We start from the raw sequence: 16972 nt of genomic DNA on the forward strand, positions 1-16972 counted from the left end.
GCAATAACTAAGCAAGGTTCCTTTCATGGTCCCCATAATGCTATGCTATAATGACTGTTAATATGTTTCTTTCCCTATCCTAGAATGAGCCAGGGAGTCCTTGCCCCCCTTTACTCTGGGGGGCAAGGACCATGTCTGAATCTTCCCAGAACCTAACTTGATGCCTGGTGCTATCTGTTATTACTGAATATTGCTGCAGAATGGAGAGTGGTGTTCAGGAATGTGTGGGTTGCCCAAAGCAAGTCTCCTAGTCATAGGTAACTAGAGGGGCCCATGGGATGGAGACCCTGAGATTGATGCCCTTTAGGGAGGGCACTCCCTGGAGTACCTAAGCTGCCTTTTATATCAGGGAACCTCCTTTTGCACATCAGGAAACAGCTCAATAGAACCCAGAGAAATGGTGCACCTCCAGCATGATATACCCAAAGAAGAGTAAGTGAAGTAAGTCAGTCTTTTTTTGGCTTTTCTTGGGGGAAGGAGAAATGACAGAATACCACTGGTTGGTTAAAACTATTATAAATCCTGGCAGTTAGAGTGTTAATTTAACACAACCCCTCCTTTCCCAACCAAGTGCTCTTTCTTAGACCCGTCTGATAATGTGCCTTCAGTTAATGAACCTTCTTTCCTCCCTTCCTTCCTCATTACTCCACTCCCTTTCCCCAAAGGGCATTTTTTTTTAAATTTTCTTGTAGTTTGTAATGAAGCTTTGCTTCTTCCTCATCATATTAGAACCTTTCTACTTTTATGCCCAACTACTCAGTGACAAAAATGTCTTTACCTTGCTCTGCTTAATGTCTTCTACTACCCACCACCCCAGGTGTCCAGTTAGGATGTATGAAAATTTCACTTATACCAGTGTCATCATTAGGGCCTCTGTGTGGCTGTCTGCAGGGACATGCTCTGCATTCAGAGAGAACACTGGGGAGATGACACGTTTCTCTTTTTGTGAAACATGCTCCCGTAGTGATTACTAAATGACATTCCTCCCAGAGCATGCAACACGGGCAGAGCTACAGCCTCTGCTTCCTTCTTCGCATAAAATTGTTGAAGAAATAGATCAGGATGGGGACCCTCTGTTTGAAATAAAAGAGCCTCCAGTGGATCCTGAAAGTGCTACATCTGAAAATCCGGTGTGGGAAGAGCGCTGGCAGATGCCTTCTCTATACTAGTAAAAACTGGTGCATTTTGGTTGGAGGTTTATTCCTTGCTTTATTTGGGATAAAGTATCAATGTTTTTCTTCCACAATGCCTTCCACCATCTAAAAAGAAATGTGTCCTGAGCCTGAGAAATATCCAGATCTTTTCTCCTTACACACCTAAGACCCTTGCATGTTTGGGGCAGGTGGCATCCTTTGCACTTTCCATAGTTTCAGCCCCCACATCCCCTCTTAGCCGTCACAACACACTTTGTTTTAACAAGTGTTTGGGACTTTGCTTCTTATCATTGAGAATAAACTGGCTCTCATTTGGCTTCCCTCAGCCTTTTCATTTATTCTCTTGGAAGCTGACTGCTGCCTCATAAAACAGCATGAAGCTGTTGTGGGCTCCTTAATCATCTGATGTGTTGGAATCCTTCTGCAGACCCATGGTTCCAGTTTCAGGGGAGCCTAGTTGCATCAGACTTGACCTCACCTGATCTTTCTTTTCCCTTAAAATTCTCCTCAGTGTTTCCTGGAATGCCACTAACGAGCTCAGAAGTGTGCTAGGTCATTGCCATACAATGCAAGGATATTGGAATCTCCTCCAAGAATGTCCTGGACTGGCCAGGGGCCCTGGACACGCTGGGGAGAGTGCATGGCAGCATGGGTTGGGCCGTCTCTGGCATTCAGGGCTGGTCTTACAAGAGGCAGCACCAGCCCAGGCACCATTCACTTGCCAAACTCCCGACTCCCTGTATTGTTTGCTGTAGTAGGTAATTCTGACTTTTGATTATTTTTCAATAGAAAGATGCAGTGTTGAACATTATTCTAACTTTTTTTTTTTTTTTTGGAGACGGAGTCTCACTCTGTTGCCCAGGCCGGAGTGCCGTGGCGTGATCTTGGCTCACGGCAACCTCCACCTCCTGGGTTCAAATGATTCTCCTGGCTCAGCCTCCTGAGTAGCTGGGACTACAGGCACGCGCCACCACAGCTGGCTCATTTTTGTATTTTTAGTAGAGACAGGGTTTCACCATGTTGGCCAGGCTGGTCTCGAACTCCTGACCTCAGGTGACCTACCCACCTCAGCCTCCCAAAGCGCTGAGATTACAAGCGTGAGCCACCACACCCAGCCTATTCTAACTTCTATAATAAATATATAGGAGCTGAATTATCTCCTAACTTCTGTGATAAATTTATAGAAGCTGAATTCCCTCCCATGGGTTAGTGAGGAATCTTTTTTTTTTTTTTAAGATTCTTTTTGTTCTTGGATTTCAGGAATTTTAATGGTAGCAACACCTTTGACCCAACCTCCAACTGCATCCATCTATCAGGTACTATAAATTCCAATCCCACTCACTAGGGCTGCTGATAGTAACCAACAAGTAGATACAGCTGAAACCAGATATAACCTTGTGTATTTCTCTACATTTACAACCCCAGTATAACTGCCAGTTAAAACAGCCTTTTCTCTCTATCTGGACATAATCTGGGTTATTTTCAGTTGCTAGACATTACCTCAAATTACTTTGTCATTTATTTGGCTTAAGAAATAAACAAGTCTTGGGCCTCCTTGCTCCCACGTTAATCAATCAGAGGAGTGTACCTCGGGGCCTTGCAGCCACACTCTGTATTGAAAGACAAAGTTAGCAGACTTGACACACTTTCTCTCACCCAACAGAGACACTCAAATGGACATCAGCCAAATTCTAGCATGTGGCAACTCTGGAAAGGAAAAGAGTGATAAGAACGCTCTTCAACAAGGAGACTCTCCTGAAATGGGATTATTTAAACCCACAGAGCCCCAGGGGAATTCTGGTAGAAGGATTAGCAATCTGTGATGTGGTGTGGATCACAATGATACTAGGAAGGAATGAAGCGATGGGACAGAAAGCTCATGTGTCCTATACTGGAAGAAGCATGTTTGATTATGACTAATAACTCTGGAAAGCAATGTGAGCTGAGAATGGCTCGTGACTGTGGGAAAATTATCCCATATTTCCTGCCAAGGTCACTGAGGGGTTGGGCTAGCTGCCATATAATTTAGACTTGCAGAAGGAACTCTTCCAGTGTGCCACCTGCCCTTAACTACTCTAAATGTAGTTGATTTTTTCCTCCTGTCCACAGCCATTGCTGGCTTTCTCCTGTCTCTCCAGCTTTTAACTGATTTCCAAGTTTCCTCCCCAAGCCAAATAGAACATGCTCCCGAGGCCAGTCCTTCCTCAGTGTAAGCAGAATCATTTCAAGGCCCAAGAGAAAAACAAAAGCCATTTTCCTCTCTCTGCCCCCTAAATCCCTCACCCCAGTATCATTTGCATGTAAGGAGAAGGACGATACTGTTGAATTTGGAACAACAGGCTCTCCACACCGAGAGGGACAAGCTCCAAGAACACTGGATCCACAATCTGTTTTCTTAGTTCCAACTACTAATGACTCTGGCATACACAGGAGTGAGTGGAAAACTTTCAGAAGCCACAATCCAAACATTTTGGGTAGGAGTAATTCAGGTTCCAATTGTTTTGTAGCACCAGAGGCTGGAGATTAATGGGCTTTGTGACGTCTGAGCTGGAGGAACTGGAAGGTAGGCTGCGGGAAAGCACATTTGCCTGCTGTTTATAGCATCTGCCCTACCTGGAAAACAACAGTCTTTGCTTTTCAAAAGTGAAACTTAAATGACTCCCCTAGGGCTTTCTACTCGGTCTGGACATTCCCAGGAAAATCAAAGTATGTAATTTGTGGATTTGTGCAGAGGGTTTTTTTGATCCATGGCCTTGAAGAGCACCAACTCTTTCACCGAATGTTTGATTTCACTGTTCCTTGCCACCCTCAATTATGTTCTGGATCACATATTTCTAATCCCTCAACAGTTTCATTATGTAAGCGTGCGTGTACTTGTAATGCCTCTCTCTCCGCCCCCCTTCACTTACCACTTTTGCACCTATCTCCAGACTGAGCCCTTTGAGGGAAGAGATGCAAGCACCTTTGTGTCTCCAGGGCTTAGACCAGTGTCTGCTGCTCAGAGAAGGTGCCTAATAACTGTTGCAAGAACAAACAGGTGCTGCCTGTCACCTTGTACTGTTATCTGAGCATTGCATTGGAATTATTTACTTTTGTGTCCATCTCCCTTGCTAGTTTGTGAGCAGCTGGAGGGTAGAATCCCAGGTCTAGTTTACGTTCGCATCTCTCAAAGCACAGTGTTTTTCATGTAATATGTGCTCAGTATAGGTTTATGAATCTGTTGAACAAATATCTTACCCAGTTTAAGTCTCTCCCGGGCAAACTCCCACTTGCTGGCATCATAAGGGAGCCGCTCACACTGCTCATCCAAAGGAACTTCATCTGGGTCCATTATAATTGATAGGTAGTCAGTCTTTATTTCAGAAGAAGACTGAGAAATAAAGAGATCTCAAAGTCATCGAGAAGAAAACAACTTTACAAATCCTGGATATTCCGTTAACATCCACTGTTTTATTTGGGATCATTTGGTTGAAACTGTGTGGCCAGGTACAGAAAGTACTTCTCCACATTCACATACACTCATCACACTTAGGTGTGCAATTTCTATTAAACAGCTCCTTACTATTCCCACGCTACATTTCTGTAATGTGAGCTCTACCATCCTATCTTGGATAACATGCACTCAAATTCTCCAGTGACCTTAAGTGTTGTACTTGATCTTAAACAATTATATGATGGTCTTGCTAAAAAATGCAAAGCATTTTTATAAAGTCATTTCAAACAATGACTAAAAATAACTTCCCATGGCCATCTTGTATAAGCAGGAATATACATTACAGATGGGCCAACAGTGGGGCACACTGTGGCTTTTCTACATATATAGGAAAAGCAAGAAGTGGCAAAGTAAACCCAGGATCCCTGGGGCACTGAAAAGCACATTTCTTATGAAGTGTTTAAACTTTCAGAAGGCCTGACCTCTTAGTTGCTTCAGCTATCTGGAAAGGTTGTAGCTGAATCCTGAGTGAGACTGGAATAAGGTTTACCTTCTGTAAGAAATGGAAGTTGAGGCTGTCTATGTGGTGGCCTGTAATCCCAGCACTTTAAAAGGCTGAGGTGGGCGGATCACCTGAGGTTAGGAGTTCAAGACCAGCCTGGCCAACATGATGAATCCCCGACTCTACTAAAAATACAAAAATTAGCCAGGTGTGGTGGTACACACCTGTAGTCCCAGCTACTTGGGAGGCTGAGGCAGGAGAGCTGCTTGAACCCAGGAGGTGGAGGTTGCAGTGAGCCAAGATGGTGCCACTGCACTCCAGCCTGGGCGACAGAGCGAGACTCTGTCTTAAAAAAAAAAAAAAAAAAAAAAAAAAGATTATTTCAAAGGCCAAGGAGTAAATATGGCATAAGACTTATACACAAGCCACATTCTGACTTCATTTGTCCATTGGTAGGATGTCAAGTGAGTAAGGCAGACATCTGCCTTGAAGTGCTTTTTTATCTTGGTAATGCAAATCAAGCCCAGAAAATACCCTTCATTTCAGATCATAGATAAGTGGATTTACATTTAATGTCTTAGATTCATATCAGTGGGTGTATTTCCTGTTAATGGGCAAATTTCTAGAATTGATGACTGCATGTCTGTGGGCAGACTCTTGGATAGGATGGAAAGGAAGCATGTTTTCCCATATAACTCTTGGCCAGAAGTTATGTAAACTTCATTTAAATGAGTTTTGGGGCCCTTCCTTTTGGTGCTTTTCCCTAAACGGGATCAGAGTTGGAATGGAGAAGACAACTTCTCCATACACACCATTTGACACCCACTCGCATTCTTCAGCCCTTACTCACTCTGTTCTGGGCTGTCACAGCTCACCTCATCCATCACTTGCAATCATTCTCCTTCTCACAAAAATTATCACTAAAATGTGTGACAAATAGCTCAAGGCAGAAAGGTTTGCTTGGCCTCCGTAAAGGATGAGAAGCAAAAAACGATATGGAGCACGTTTGTCATGAACTGTGGTTGCCATTGGTGTTAGACTATGAGGGCCCGGCCTGCCAGACACTCTGTGAAGAGTATGAATTCCTATAACAGGGTACTAGGTGCCCATTAGAGAAACTGCTGTAGTAGTAGGTTTTATGACTAAACTTTTCAATGTCCTGTATACCCGAGCCCTGAGAAACAATCTCCAATCCTCACAGAGCATAGGATAGCTGAAACCTCGCAAGGGACATCTTGGGCTCATGCAGGATGTGTGGCGAGGCTGGCAGTAGTGTTGACAGAGGCAGGGGAATAGGCGGTGGTAGGCAGTCTCCCCCGTGGCACCTATGGAATTTTATGGTTTATCTCAATAAGGCAGGTGAGAGGAGACACCAAACAAACCTTAAGTGAGGGCTTTGAGGAGACTGTGATAGTAAAATGTTAGTTGGCAAATATTTATTCTTTCAATTGACATTAACACTGAGCAGCTACTAGGTGCTTGGCATGGAGTCTGCACAGCTAAGTGCTTCAAAGCCCAGGCATGGGGGCTGAATACCTGGGTTTGAATCACAGGTCAACTTCTGCTCACCCACACACATAACTGTGGACAAACTGCCCTCTAACCTTAGTTTTCTTATCTGTAATAATGGTACTTATCTCATAGGGTTGTTGTGAATATCAAATGAAATAATCCATGGAAAGCTATTAAGAGCAGGGTCTGGTATGTAGTAAGCCTCAATAAATGTTAGCTATAATTATAACAATAAATGTTAGCTATAGTTATGCAGGGTGAGGAAAAAAGATAAAATGCCATCTTTATCAATGAGGAATTTACATTGTCGTTAGAGGAACCACATGGAAATATTTTGGGATCTCTTGTTCCTCTTTGCCTCCCCCAATCCCTTTCAAATTTTACAGGCATTCTGTTTTTGAGATAATGATCTCTTGCTCTCATTCTTTCTTATTAACATCAAAATTTCACAGAATTTTAGAAATAGAAGGCACCTCTTCAATCTAGTCCCAACGTACCTTTCCAGTTTTATTTTTGTAATTTTTTATATTTTTTAGATGGAGTCTCACTCTTGTCGCCTAGGCTGGAGTGCAGCGATATGATCTCGGCTCACTGCAACCTCTGCCTCCTGGGTTCATGCGATTCTCCTGCTTCAGCTTCCCGAGTAGCTAGGATCATAGGCGCCTGCCACCATGCCCAGCTAATTTTTGTATTCTTAGTAGAGACAGGGTTTCACCATGTTGGCCAGGCTGGTCTCAAACTCCTGACTTCAAATGATCTGCCCGCCTCGGCCTCCCAAAGTTCTGGGATTACAGGCATGAGCCACCGTGCCCGGCCCCTTTCCAGTTTTATTTCTACTGTGCTCCTCTGTGCTAAGTAACCAGACTACTTCCCCGCTCTGGGGAGTAGGAAGGACTAGGGCGGGCTGTTTTTCTGCTTCTTTCCTTCCAGCTACAGCCTTCAAAGTCTGTCTCAAGCCTCGCTTTCTCGGAAGTTTTTTCTCCCCTTCTCCTCCTTTGAACTCCTATAGCCTTTGTACCTCCCTTGCAGATTTGGCAAGTTTTGCTTCTGTTAGATGTATTTCCCTATATGGTGTATCTCCCCTTTCAAAACTATTGTGTGACCTTTGTTTCCTTCTCAAGCAGTGGACTTAGTTGTCATGTGTCAAAATCAGTCACTCCAAATGGCAAAAGCCTGATGTTAAACATTTACCATAGAGGATGGCTGCTGGCCTTGTCTCTCATACCAGCACTATAAAGTATATCTTATTGGTTGTAAATATCAAATCTAAGGTCAAATAGCCTGGGTTCAAAACTAAGGTCCAACCATAGTGACTTTGGATCAGTTAACTTTGTCTTGCTGAGCCTCAGTTGCCCTCTCTATAAAATGGGAATAATAATATATTTACCTTTTCATATTTTTGGAATAATTTATTGACATACTACATAAAGAGCTTCCCATAAGACCTGGCATATTAATAAGGGCTAATCTCTAGAAACTGAGAAGGCCTTCTGATACTTCTCAAGTCCTACTGATTTTACTTCCCAAATATCCTTGACTCTAATCATTTAGCCAGAGGCACCATAATTTCTTTCTTTCTTTCTCTCTCTCTCTCTTTCTTTCTTTTTCTTTCTTTTTTGAGACAGAGTCTCACTGTGTCACCCAGGCTAGAATGCAGTGGCATGATCTCAACTCACTGCAACTTCTGCCTCCCGGGTTCAAGTGATTCTCCTGCTTCAGCCTCCCTAGTAGCTAGCTGAAACTACAGGCAAGTGCCATCACACCCGGCTTATTTTTGTATTTTTAGTAGAGACGGGGTTTCACCATGTTGGCCAGGCTGGTCTTGAACTCCTGACCTCAGGTGATCCACCCATCTCAGCCTCCCAAAGTGTTGGAATTACAGGCGTGAGCCACTGCGCCCGGCTGCCACTATAATTTCTTTCTTTTCTTTTTTTTTTTGAGACGGAGTTTCACTCTTGTTGCCCAGACAGGAGTGCAATGGGGTGATCTCGGCTCACTGCAACCTCCGCCCCCGGGTCCAAACCATTCTCCTGCCTCAGTCTCCTGAGTAGCTGAGATTACAGGCGCCTGCCACCATGCCCAGCTAATTTTTTGTATTTTTAGTAGAGACGGGTTTTTACCATGTTGGCTAGGCTGGTCTTGAACTTCTGACCTCAGGTGATCCACCCTGAGTGCCAGGCGTCCCAAAGTGCTCAGATTACAGGTGTGGGCCACCGCGCCTGGCCTGCCACCAAAATTTCTCTTCTTTTTTTCTTTCTTTTTTTGTTTTTTGAGACAGAGTCTCGCTTTGTAGCCCAGGCTGGAGTGCAGTGGTGTGATCTTGGCTTACTGCAAGCTCCACCTCCCAGGTTCATGCCATTCTCCTGCCTCAGCCTCCCGAGTAGCTGGGACTACAGGCGCCCTCCACCACGCCCGGCTAATTTTTTGTATTTTTAGTAGAGACGGGGTTTCATCCTGTTAGCCACGATGGTCTCGATCTCCTGATCTCATGATCCACCTGCCTCGGCCTCCCAAAGTGCTGGGATTACAGGCGTGAGCCACCGCGCCCGGCAGCCACCATAATTTCTTACCTGGACTACCATGAAGTCTTCTACCAGGTGCCTCTCTATTCACTCTTGCCCCCCCCCCCCGGGTCCATTCTTCTCACAGTAGCCAAAATAATTTTTCCAGACATATATCTGTTACACTAGGTGCCCCACTCCCCCATTCCTGCCTTAGTCTAACATAGCTTTCTTCCCCAAGGCTTCCCATTGCTTTTAGAATACGGACCAAATTCCTCACCATGGCCTACGAGACCCTGCCTGGCCAGGCCTTGCCGCTTTCCCTTCCCATTTCTTGGCAGCCTCACCTCATACCTTGTTCCTCCTGTTCTGCACACTGTAGCCCTGGCCTTCTGTCAGTCTCTCCTTCTCACTGTGTTCCCCCTCCCCTGCCCAGCCTCCTAAATGCTCTTGCCTCTGCCTACGACACTCCTTCCTCTCTTCTTAACCTTGACACTCCTCCTACACATCTTTTAGGCAGCTACTCTTTCAGCTAACTCAGAGTTGCAGTTTGACATTTGTGTGGCTGATTAAAGCCAATCTCTCCTGACTGCTCCCTCCAGCATCTGCCCCACTGTCACCAGAGGGTCTTGCACAGGGCCTGGCATGCTGCACTGAGTGGGTATGCAGTAAATATTTGAAGCATGAATGAATGAATGAATAAATGTAAGCTCTTTTCCCACTGGATTTCAGAGAAGCAGATCATATTACAGACCTAAGTATAGAAATCTGATGCCCTGAATGCCAACCTGGACCTCACACTCTAAAGAACTTAATTTTGTGGTGTGACTCAGAAAGTATAGAAAAAGAGTCCACTTATTTTTACTTCCAATATGTTATGAGAGAAGTCAAAGGTGGGGCCTTTACTTTTTTTTTTTTTTTTTTTTTTGAGACAGGGTCTCACTCTGTCGCTCAGGCTGAAGTGCAGTGGCATATGACTCACTGCTCACTTGACCTCCCAGGCTAAAGTGATTTTCCCACCTCAGCCTCCCGAGTAGCTGGGACTACAGGTGTGCACCACCATACCTGCCTAAGTTTTAAAATTTTTTGTAGAGTCAGGGTCTTACTATGTCGGACAGGCTGGTCTTGAACTCTTGGCCTCAAGCGATCCTCCTGCCTCGGTCTCCCAAAGTGCTGGGATTACAGTCACGTACCACCATGCCCAGTCTCCTTTTTATTTCTTAGCAGAGAGTGAGCGTTAGGAAATAAAGGTTTCACAGGTCCCACACTGACTTTAAAGACTCTATTAACATATTTTATATCAAAAATACCTTCTGTCCCTGAGAAGTATTCATCAGTTCATTGTTACGGCTTTTCTTTTGAACACCCCACCTTGTGGCTAGAGACATTTTGATGATTTATTTTCTTTCTGTGTTCACCAGAGATAGGAATGAGAGGGAAGGGAAAGAAAGAGGGTCTAACATTTGTTTGCCTACTCTAGACATCAGATCAGGCTTTTTAGAATATATGTAAAAAGGAGCATAGAACATCACCTATGTTCTTACCCTTTTCATTTTTCGGATAAAGAGGGTTAATAGGAGCCAGAAGAGAGTCGCAGCCACACAGGTGCATGTTAGAGTGATCAGCTCCAGATTAGACTTGTCCGAGGTTCCTGGAGAGAAAAAAAATCACAATAGTGGTGCAACAAAGAAATTCCCAAACTCAGAATCTTTGTGGTTTTATAAAAGAGGCTCAGTTTCCCTAAATGGTTTATCATAGCGAACCCAATCTGCGGCCACAAAATCAGTCTCTGGGACAGATCTCTTACCTTCTAAGCCAGGCAGTATACATGAACTCACATAGAAAAGGCAGTATACATGAACTCACATAATGAACTCACATAGAAAAGGCTTTCCAGAAATTTTGCTGTCAAGTTTGCAAACTTTGTAATTCCAGAAACAGCTAAGTAAAAATCAGAGGAGAAATTAAAAATGGGAAAAAATTAAGGCAGGAACAAAAGCCCATTAAAATGCTAAATCTGGAATATGTTAAATCTCCCTAATGAGTTTTAGAGGAAATTCTAAAAAAAAAAAAAAAGACAAAATAATGATATAAAAGGGCTTCTTTGGGACTCACAAAATTCTTCAAAGTAGAATTTAAGAATAAAAATAAATCCAGGACTGTCACAGTTGCCTGTTTGCTCCCTTTGGAACTGCCAGCCCAAAGCGCCCACATCCCACTCCCTGTGTCTAGGGCTCTGTTTCTGGCTTCATCAGCCAGACTGGGGGGCCTGAGATAGAAGAGGCAATTGCTGGACCTGAATCCTTCCCAGTCACCTTCTCTATCAGAATCACAGAGATCAAAAGCTGAGCACTGTTCCTCCAAGACCAAAAGGAAAAGACTTAAAGTATTCAAGCCATGCCTCCAGAGAGGGAACTCTGGAATTTGTAAAGAAATGCCTCCATGGGCCAGAACAGTATTGATTCTTGTGAGCAATTTCCCAGGAATTCTAAAGTAATGCCTTTATCCTTTAACTTAACTACAATGAGACAGAAGTGGCTGGGCATGGTGGCTGGCATCTGTAATCCTAGCAGTTTGGGAGGCTAAGGAGGGAAGATTGCTGGAGCCCCGGAGTTTGAGACCAGCCTGGGCAACATAGCAAGACGCCTTCTCTTAAAAAAAAAAAGAAAAGATGTGGTAGCACACACTTGTAATCCCAGCTACTCTGGAGGCTGAGGCAGGAGGATCACTTGAGCCCAGGCGTTCCATGCTGTAGTGAGCTATGATTGTGCCACTGAACTCCCGCTTGGGCAACAGAGCAAGACCCGGTCTCAAAAGAGAGAGGGAGGGAAAGAGAGAGAGACAGACAGATAGATGTTTATATTAAGGTGGGCAAAGGACAAGTGAAACTTTCTTTTTAGAAATAATGATGTGGATGAGGATCTAATTTGCTGAGCACTTATATTCTAAGCATGCAAACTATGAAGTCAGGGGCAGTAATACTCCAGTTTCATACATGAGCACTTCATCTTGGGGGCCCTCTGTTTCAATGCAACAAAGATGTATTGAGTTGTACTAGAGGCAAGGTTAGGGGCCGGAGGAGATAGAAAGATTAATGAGGGACAGTTGCCACTCTCAAGGAGCCCATTGAAACCTAACCAAGAGACTTAAGGCAAATACAAAGAAATTAGATTTTAAAAGATTCGGCAGTTGAGGGAATCTAATATATACTACTATCTAATAGTAATCTAATAATACTTTTTTGAAGAGGTGGCATTTGACATGAATTTTAATCTGCAGGGATGAAGGCAGGGGAGGGCATTATAGGCAGAGGAAACAGTATGAGTAAAGACCCAGACCTGGCCAAGTGCGATGGCACACGCCTGTAATCCTAGCGCTTTGGGAGGCCGAGACGGGCAGATCACCTGAGGTCAGGAGGTCAAAACCAGCCTGGCCAACATGGTGAAACCCTGTCTCTACTAAAAATACAAAAAAAAAAATTAGCTGGGTGTGGTGGGGGGGGGGGCACCCAGCTCCTCGGTAGTCTGAAGCAGGAGAATAGCTTGAACCCAGGAGGCGGAGGTTGCAGTGAGCTGAGATCGCACCACTGCACTCCATCCTGGGTGACAGAGTGAGACTCCATCTCAAAACCAAAACAAGACACAAGACCCAGACCTGGGAAAAGATAGGGCAGTATAATACAAGATACAAGACAGGACCAGACCATAGAGGATTCTGAGCATCTGTGTGATGGTTTTGATCTAAAGGCTGCAGGCAGTTGGAGCCAAGGTTTCCTGCCCAAATCATAGCAAATGCACAAGCTGGAAACCTGAGATAACAATAACTCATTGGCCCTTATTGAGTGCTTCCTATTCTAGGGACTTTTCTAAGGACCAACATATATTCATTCACCAAAGACTCACAAAAATCCGACAAGCTAGATTATTCCCATTTTATGAATGAGGAAATTGAGACACAGACAGATTAAGCCTCTTGCCCAAAGTCACACAGCCTGCAAGTGGTGGAGCTGTGATTTTAACCCAGATAATCTGACTTCACATGCTTAACCACTAAGCTTTCAAGAGTATGCCACTTCCTCCTCTCTGATCCTTCCAGCCTTTACAAGCGCAGATTAATCACTTCCTATTGGCCATAGTCCCCGCCACAAAGTTATCTTTTAGTCTGGAGTGGAAACTGATATTTTCTCTCCATCCAACCCATCACAAAGTCCTGCCCATTCTACTTCCTTGGATCATTAAATTATCAGCTCTCCTACCCAGCTGTGACTGCCTAAAATAAGGCCTTATCAGTTCTCACCAGGACTACCTCATTGGCCATGGCTCCCTCCAGTCTGTCCTCCACCTCTGCAGCCAGAGTGATCTTGCCAAATCACCAATTTAAAATCCTATTACTCTTCTGTCTAAATTCCGTCATCTGTTCCCTGTCACCATCAGGATAAAAGTCCAAATCCTTAAATCCTTTATGCCCAACCTTGCCTCTCTTTTCAGCTTCATCTCCTGCTGTCCTCCCACTTGCTTCAGTCACGCCACAGTTCTTATAGTTTCTTAAATACACCAACCCTTCAGAACCTCCATGCTTTGGCTTTTGCTATTTCTCTGCCAAAATGTGTGCTTCCTGATGACTGAGTCCATAACTTATTCACCCTACTCATCAGCTTGGGCGAATGAATGTATATATATGTTTTGCTTTACCTACCTCTAAAGAGTTTCATGAGGGTTTTAAAGAGTTTAGGGGCCGGGCGCGGTGGCTCATGCCTGTAATCCCAGCACTTTGGGAGCCCGAGGTAGGCGGATCATGAGGTCAAGAGATCGAGACCATCCTGGCTAATACGGTGAAACCCCGTCTCTACTAAAAATACAAAAAATTAGCTGGGCATGGTGGCAGGCGCCCGTAGTCCCAGCTACTCAGGAGGCTGAGGCAGGGGAATTGCTTGAACGCGGGAGGCGGAGGTTGCAGTGAGCCGAGATGGTGCCACTGCGCCACTGTACTCCAGCCTGAGCTACAGAGCGAGACTCCGTCTCAAAAAAAAAAAAAAGAGTTTAGGGTCACGTCTCTGTTCCTGTGTATTACTTCATAAAACATATTGACCACCACCTCTGTTGCAGATATGTTCTAGGTGCTGGTATACAGTTAGAAGAGAAAGGGCATGGTTGGAGCTCACAGTCTGGTATTCAACTATGAACTGATGAGTGTGTTATAAGTTCTGAGTGAAGCAGCAGAACGTAGGGCTATGGTCCTCTTCTTCACTGCTACATTCCCAGGGTTCAGAATAGTGCCTGGCATATAGTAGACATCCTGAAAATAGTGGTCAAATGAATGAATTGGCTTATTTGCTGCTTTGTCAGCTGGTCTTAAGTTTCCCTGAACCTCATGGGGTTGATTGAAAATAACTTCCTTAAAGAAATTTCTAAGTGTGATAACCTTTTCTCTCACTACACATCCTCACAATGGGAAGATTGTAAGCTCAAGTTCATATGAGTTTGGTTTCTTTCTCCACAGTGACAGTGAGGTTTAATGCGGCCTTGCTGTACACACACACACACACACGCGCGTGCACACACACACACGCACACATTCTTGCTTATGCTGCAAATAAATTTTGTGGAATTTGATTGGGATTGGGATCCTCTCAGGACACAGTGGCCTTTGGCTGTCGGAGATGCTGATAGCATCTTGAGACATTGCACTGTCTGCATAAAACCTCTGCAGATGCTTCCCGCATGGAATGCACTAAGAGAGGCCCCCTTGATTGTGGGAACTTTCCTGCTGCATTCTATGGGACAGGAAGCTGACCCCCAAAGTCTAATTCCACAGTCCTTACTTAAGCAAAATTCATTTCAGTGGACCAAATGTGTTTGTGTGCAATACTTACACATTTAAGGAATCAGCCCATTAAAAAACATCTTCAAGATGACCATTTATCGGGAAGGAAAGATCTATTTAATATTAATAATGTTCAGTACTGCTTATTGAAAAATATTAGAATTTTACAGTATGTGCTGTAGTATCAATGCTCTATTGCATTTGATGGCTTAGTCTCTATCTCTGTTTGAAAAGCGACTGTTAGGACAGTCTTATGCTGGGTGACTGACTGAAGTGAACCCTTAGGTGTTTTCTCAGCAGTCAAACACACTGGCCTGACTAAACCCAGCTTCAACTTGCTGGTGACAGCTGATGAGCTAAGTGCATGAGATAACCCAGCAGCACACAGGAGTGGAAAGAGGCCAGGGAAATGTGGGTGGGATTTGACAGTAACTAGGAGTTAGCACTGGGTCTCAGGGACGTGGCTCCCGCATGATGTGCATGAAAGGCCAGCATCAGGACACAGTACAAGGTTATTTTTATTTGGGATACTGACAAGAATATAGCCAATTTGAAGAGTGTATGTTAACTGTGTCTATGACAGACTGTTGACCTGGTTGCACAGAGCATTCCATGTCAAGTACTCTCCCAGGCTTTATACCATCCCTTTTGGAATAGGGAGGGGAGATGCCACACCAGGGATGGTCTGAGTTCTGAAGGGGTGTGTATCTTGCCTGACGTCTCTGCAGCTGCGCAGTGTCCTGAGCTTTCCATAGCAATAGTAGCTCTCTGTACACACGGCCTGGGCTGCATGGTCTGGTGGCATCACACCAGCCCTGATGTATGGCCCTGTGTGGTATCAGACTGCATGAATGGGTAGGCAGCAGAGCCAGCCAACTCAGCTCATGCAATATAACCAGACAGAGTTTCCCAAGGAGTTAAGGAAACACCCCAAGCAAAAGACCAGAGCACCTTGTCCCAGGGCCTGCCTTGACTTAGGGACCAAACACAGGTTTCATCGGGAAAGGGCAGGTACTCTGTGCCCCAGTTTCCTCATCCTTACAAAGTGGAGATAACAGCCCCTTCCTCACACGTGAATTGTGTTAACTTAGTGTTAGCTATTATTTTGAAGCCTGCTTGCCTGCCTTCCTTCCTTCCCTCCTCCCCTCCTTCCTTTCTTCTTTCCTTCCTTCCCTCCTTCCTTCCTTCTTTCCTTTCTCTCTCTCTCCCTCTCTCCCTCCCTCTCCCACCGTCTCTCTGTTTCTCCACCTGCACCCCTTACTCCAACCCTTTTCTTTTTTTTTTCCTTATCACTTTTTGGACCTCAAGTGCAGAGTAATTTTTTTTCATCGAAACACATTGCATGTATTATTTAATACAAGTTGCCTTTTCTTTCTGAAACAAATCAGATTTGGACCTAAGTACTCATCAATTTCTGCAAACAACTGGTCCACTACCTCCCTGAGAAATTTGCCTGATCCTAGGGTTGGTTTAGGTGTTATTCTCTGGTTCTATTGTTATTATAATTTGAGTAACTACTTACGTGGGTTTATTGCCCATTAACCTGTTAGGACCTCAAGAGAAGGACATGTTTCTTGTTCGCTTTGAGTCTCCAGCATTGACTCAGAGGAAGTCTCCATAAAGATTTAGGTATGAACGAAAAGAAAATTACTCAGATGCACTTTGACCTGACTCTCAAGATCCCTGAGCAACATAAGCCACTCAACCAGTGCCATCTCCTTCTATGTAAAACCCAGTCAGCATAATCCAGGTAATCTTACTTACTATATGGTTTCTCTAGAGCCTATTGAAATGTTAAAATAGGCCTGCAGACCTTTATTACTGTCGATGAAGTTTTTTAGGAATCTATGTACACCAATTTGGAACCACTCCTAAGGACAGTGATGTATGGAAATGCTGTATTCCCATTACATTTTAAGTACATTTTCAAGAGTACTGTTAAGTAAGGATATTTAAATTGCTGTTACGTGACGTTAGTTCTGGAACACATTTCTTTTTTCACAAGTTAAATCCTTAAGTCAAACAGGAATTCTGTGGCTTAGAACAC

The 16972-nt window shown here is 44.2% G+C and overlaps 1 protein-coding gene across 1 annotated transcript in view; it reads right to left on the bottom strand.

Moving 5' to 3' along the window:
• The window catches only part of FLT1 (fms related receptor tyrosine kinase 1), a 194688-nt gene that overhangs the window by 34420 nt on the left and 143296 nt on the right, over window positions 1–16972 (bottom strand). Inside the window, exons 16-17 of the mRNA XM_003818327.6 lie at window positions 10647–10753; window positions 4392–4524 (exon numbers count right to left, since the gene is read on the bottom strand). Of these exons, the coding sequence (XP_003818375.1) occupies window positions 4392–4524; window positions 10647–10753 (240 nt within the window). The remainder of the gene's footprint in view (window positions 1–4391; window positions 4525–10646; window positions 10754–16972) is intronic.

This window comes from Pan paniscus, chromosome 14, assembly GCF_029289425.2.
Source record: "Pan paniscus chromosome 14, NHGRI_mPanPan1-v2.0_pri, whole genome shotgun sequence".
In the NCBI taxonomy this organism is placed as follows: Eukaryota; Metazoa; Chordata; class Mammalia; order Primates; family Hominidae; genus Pan; species Pan paniscus.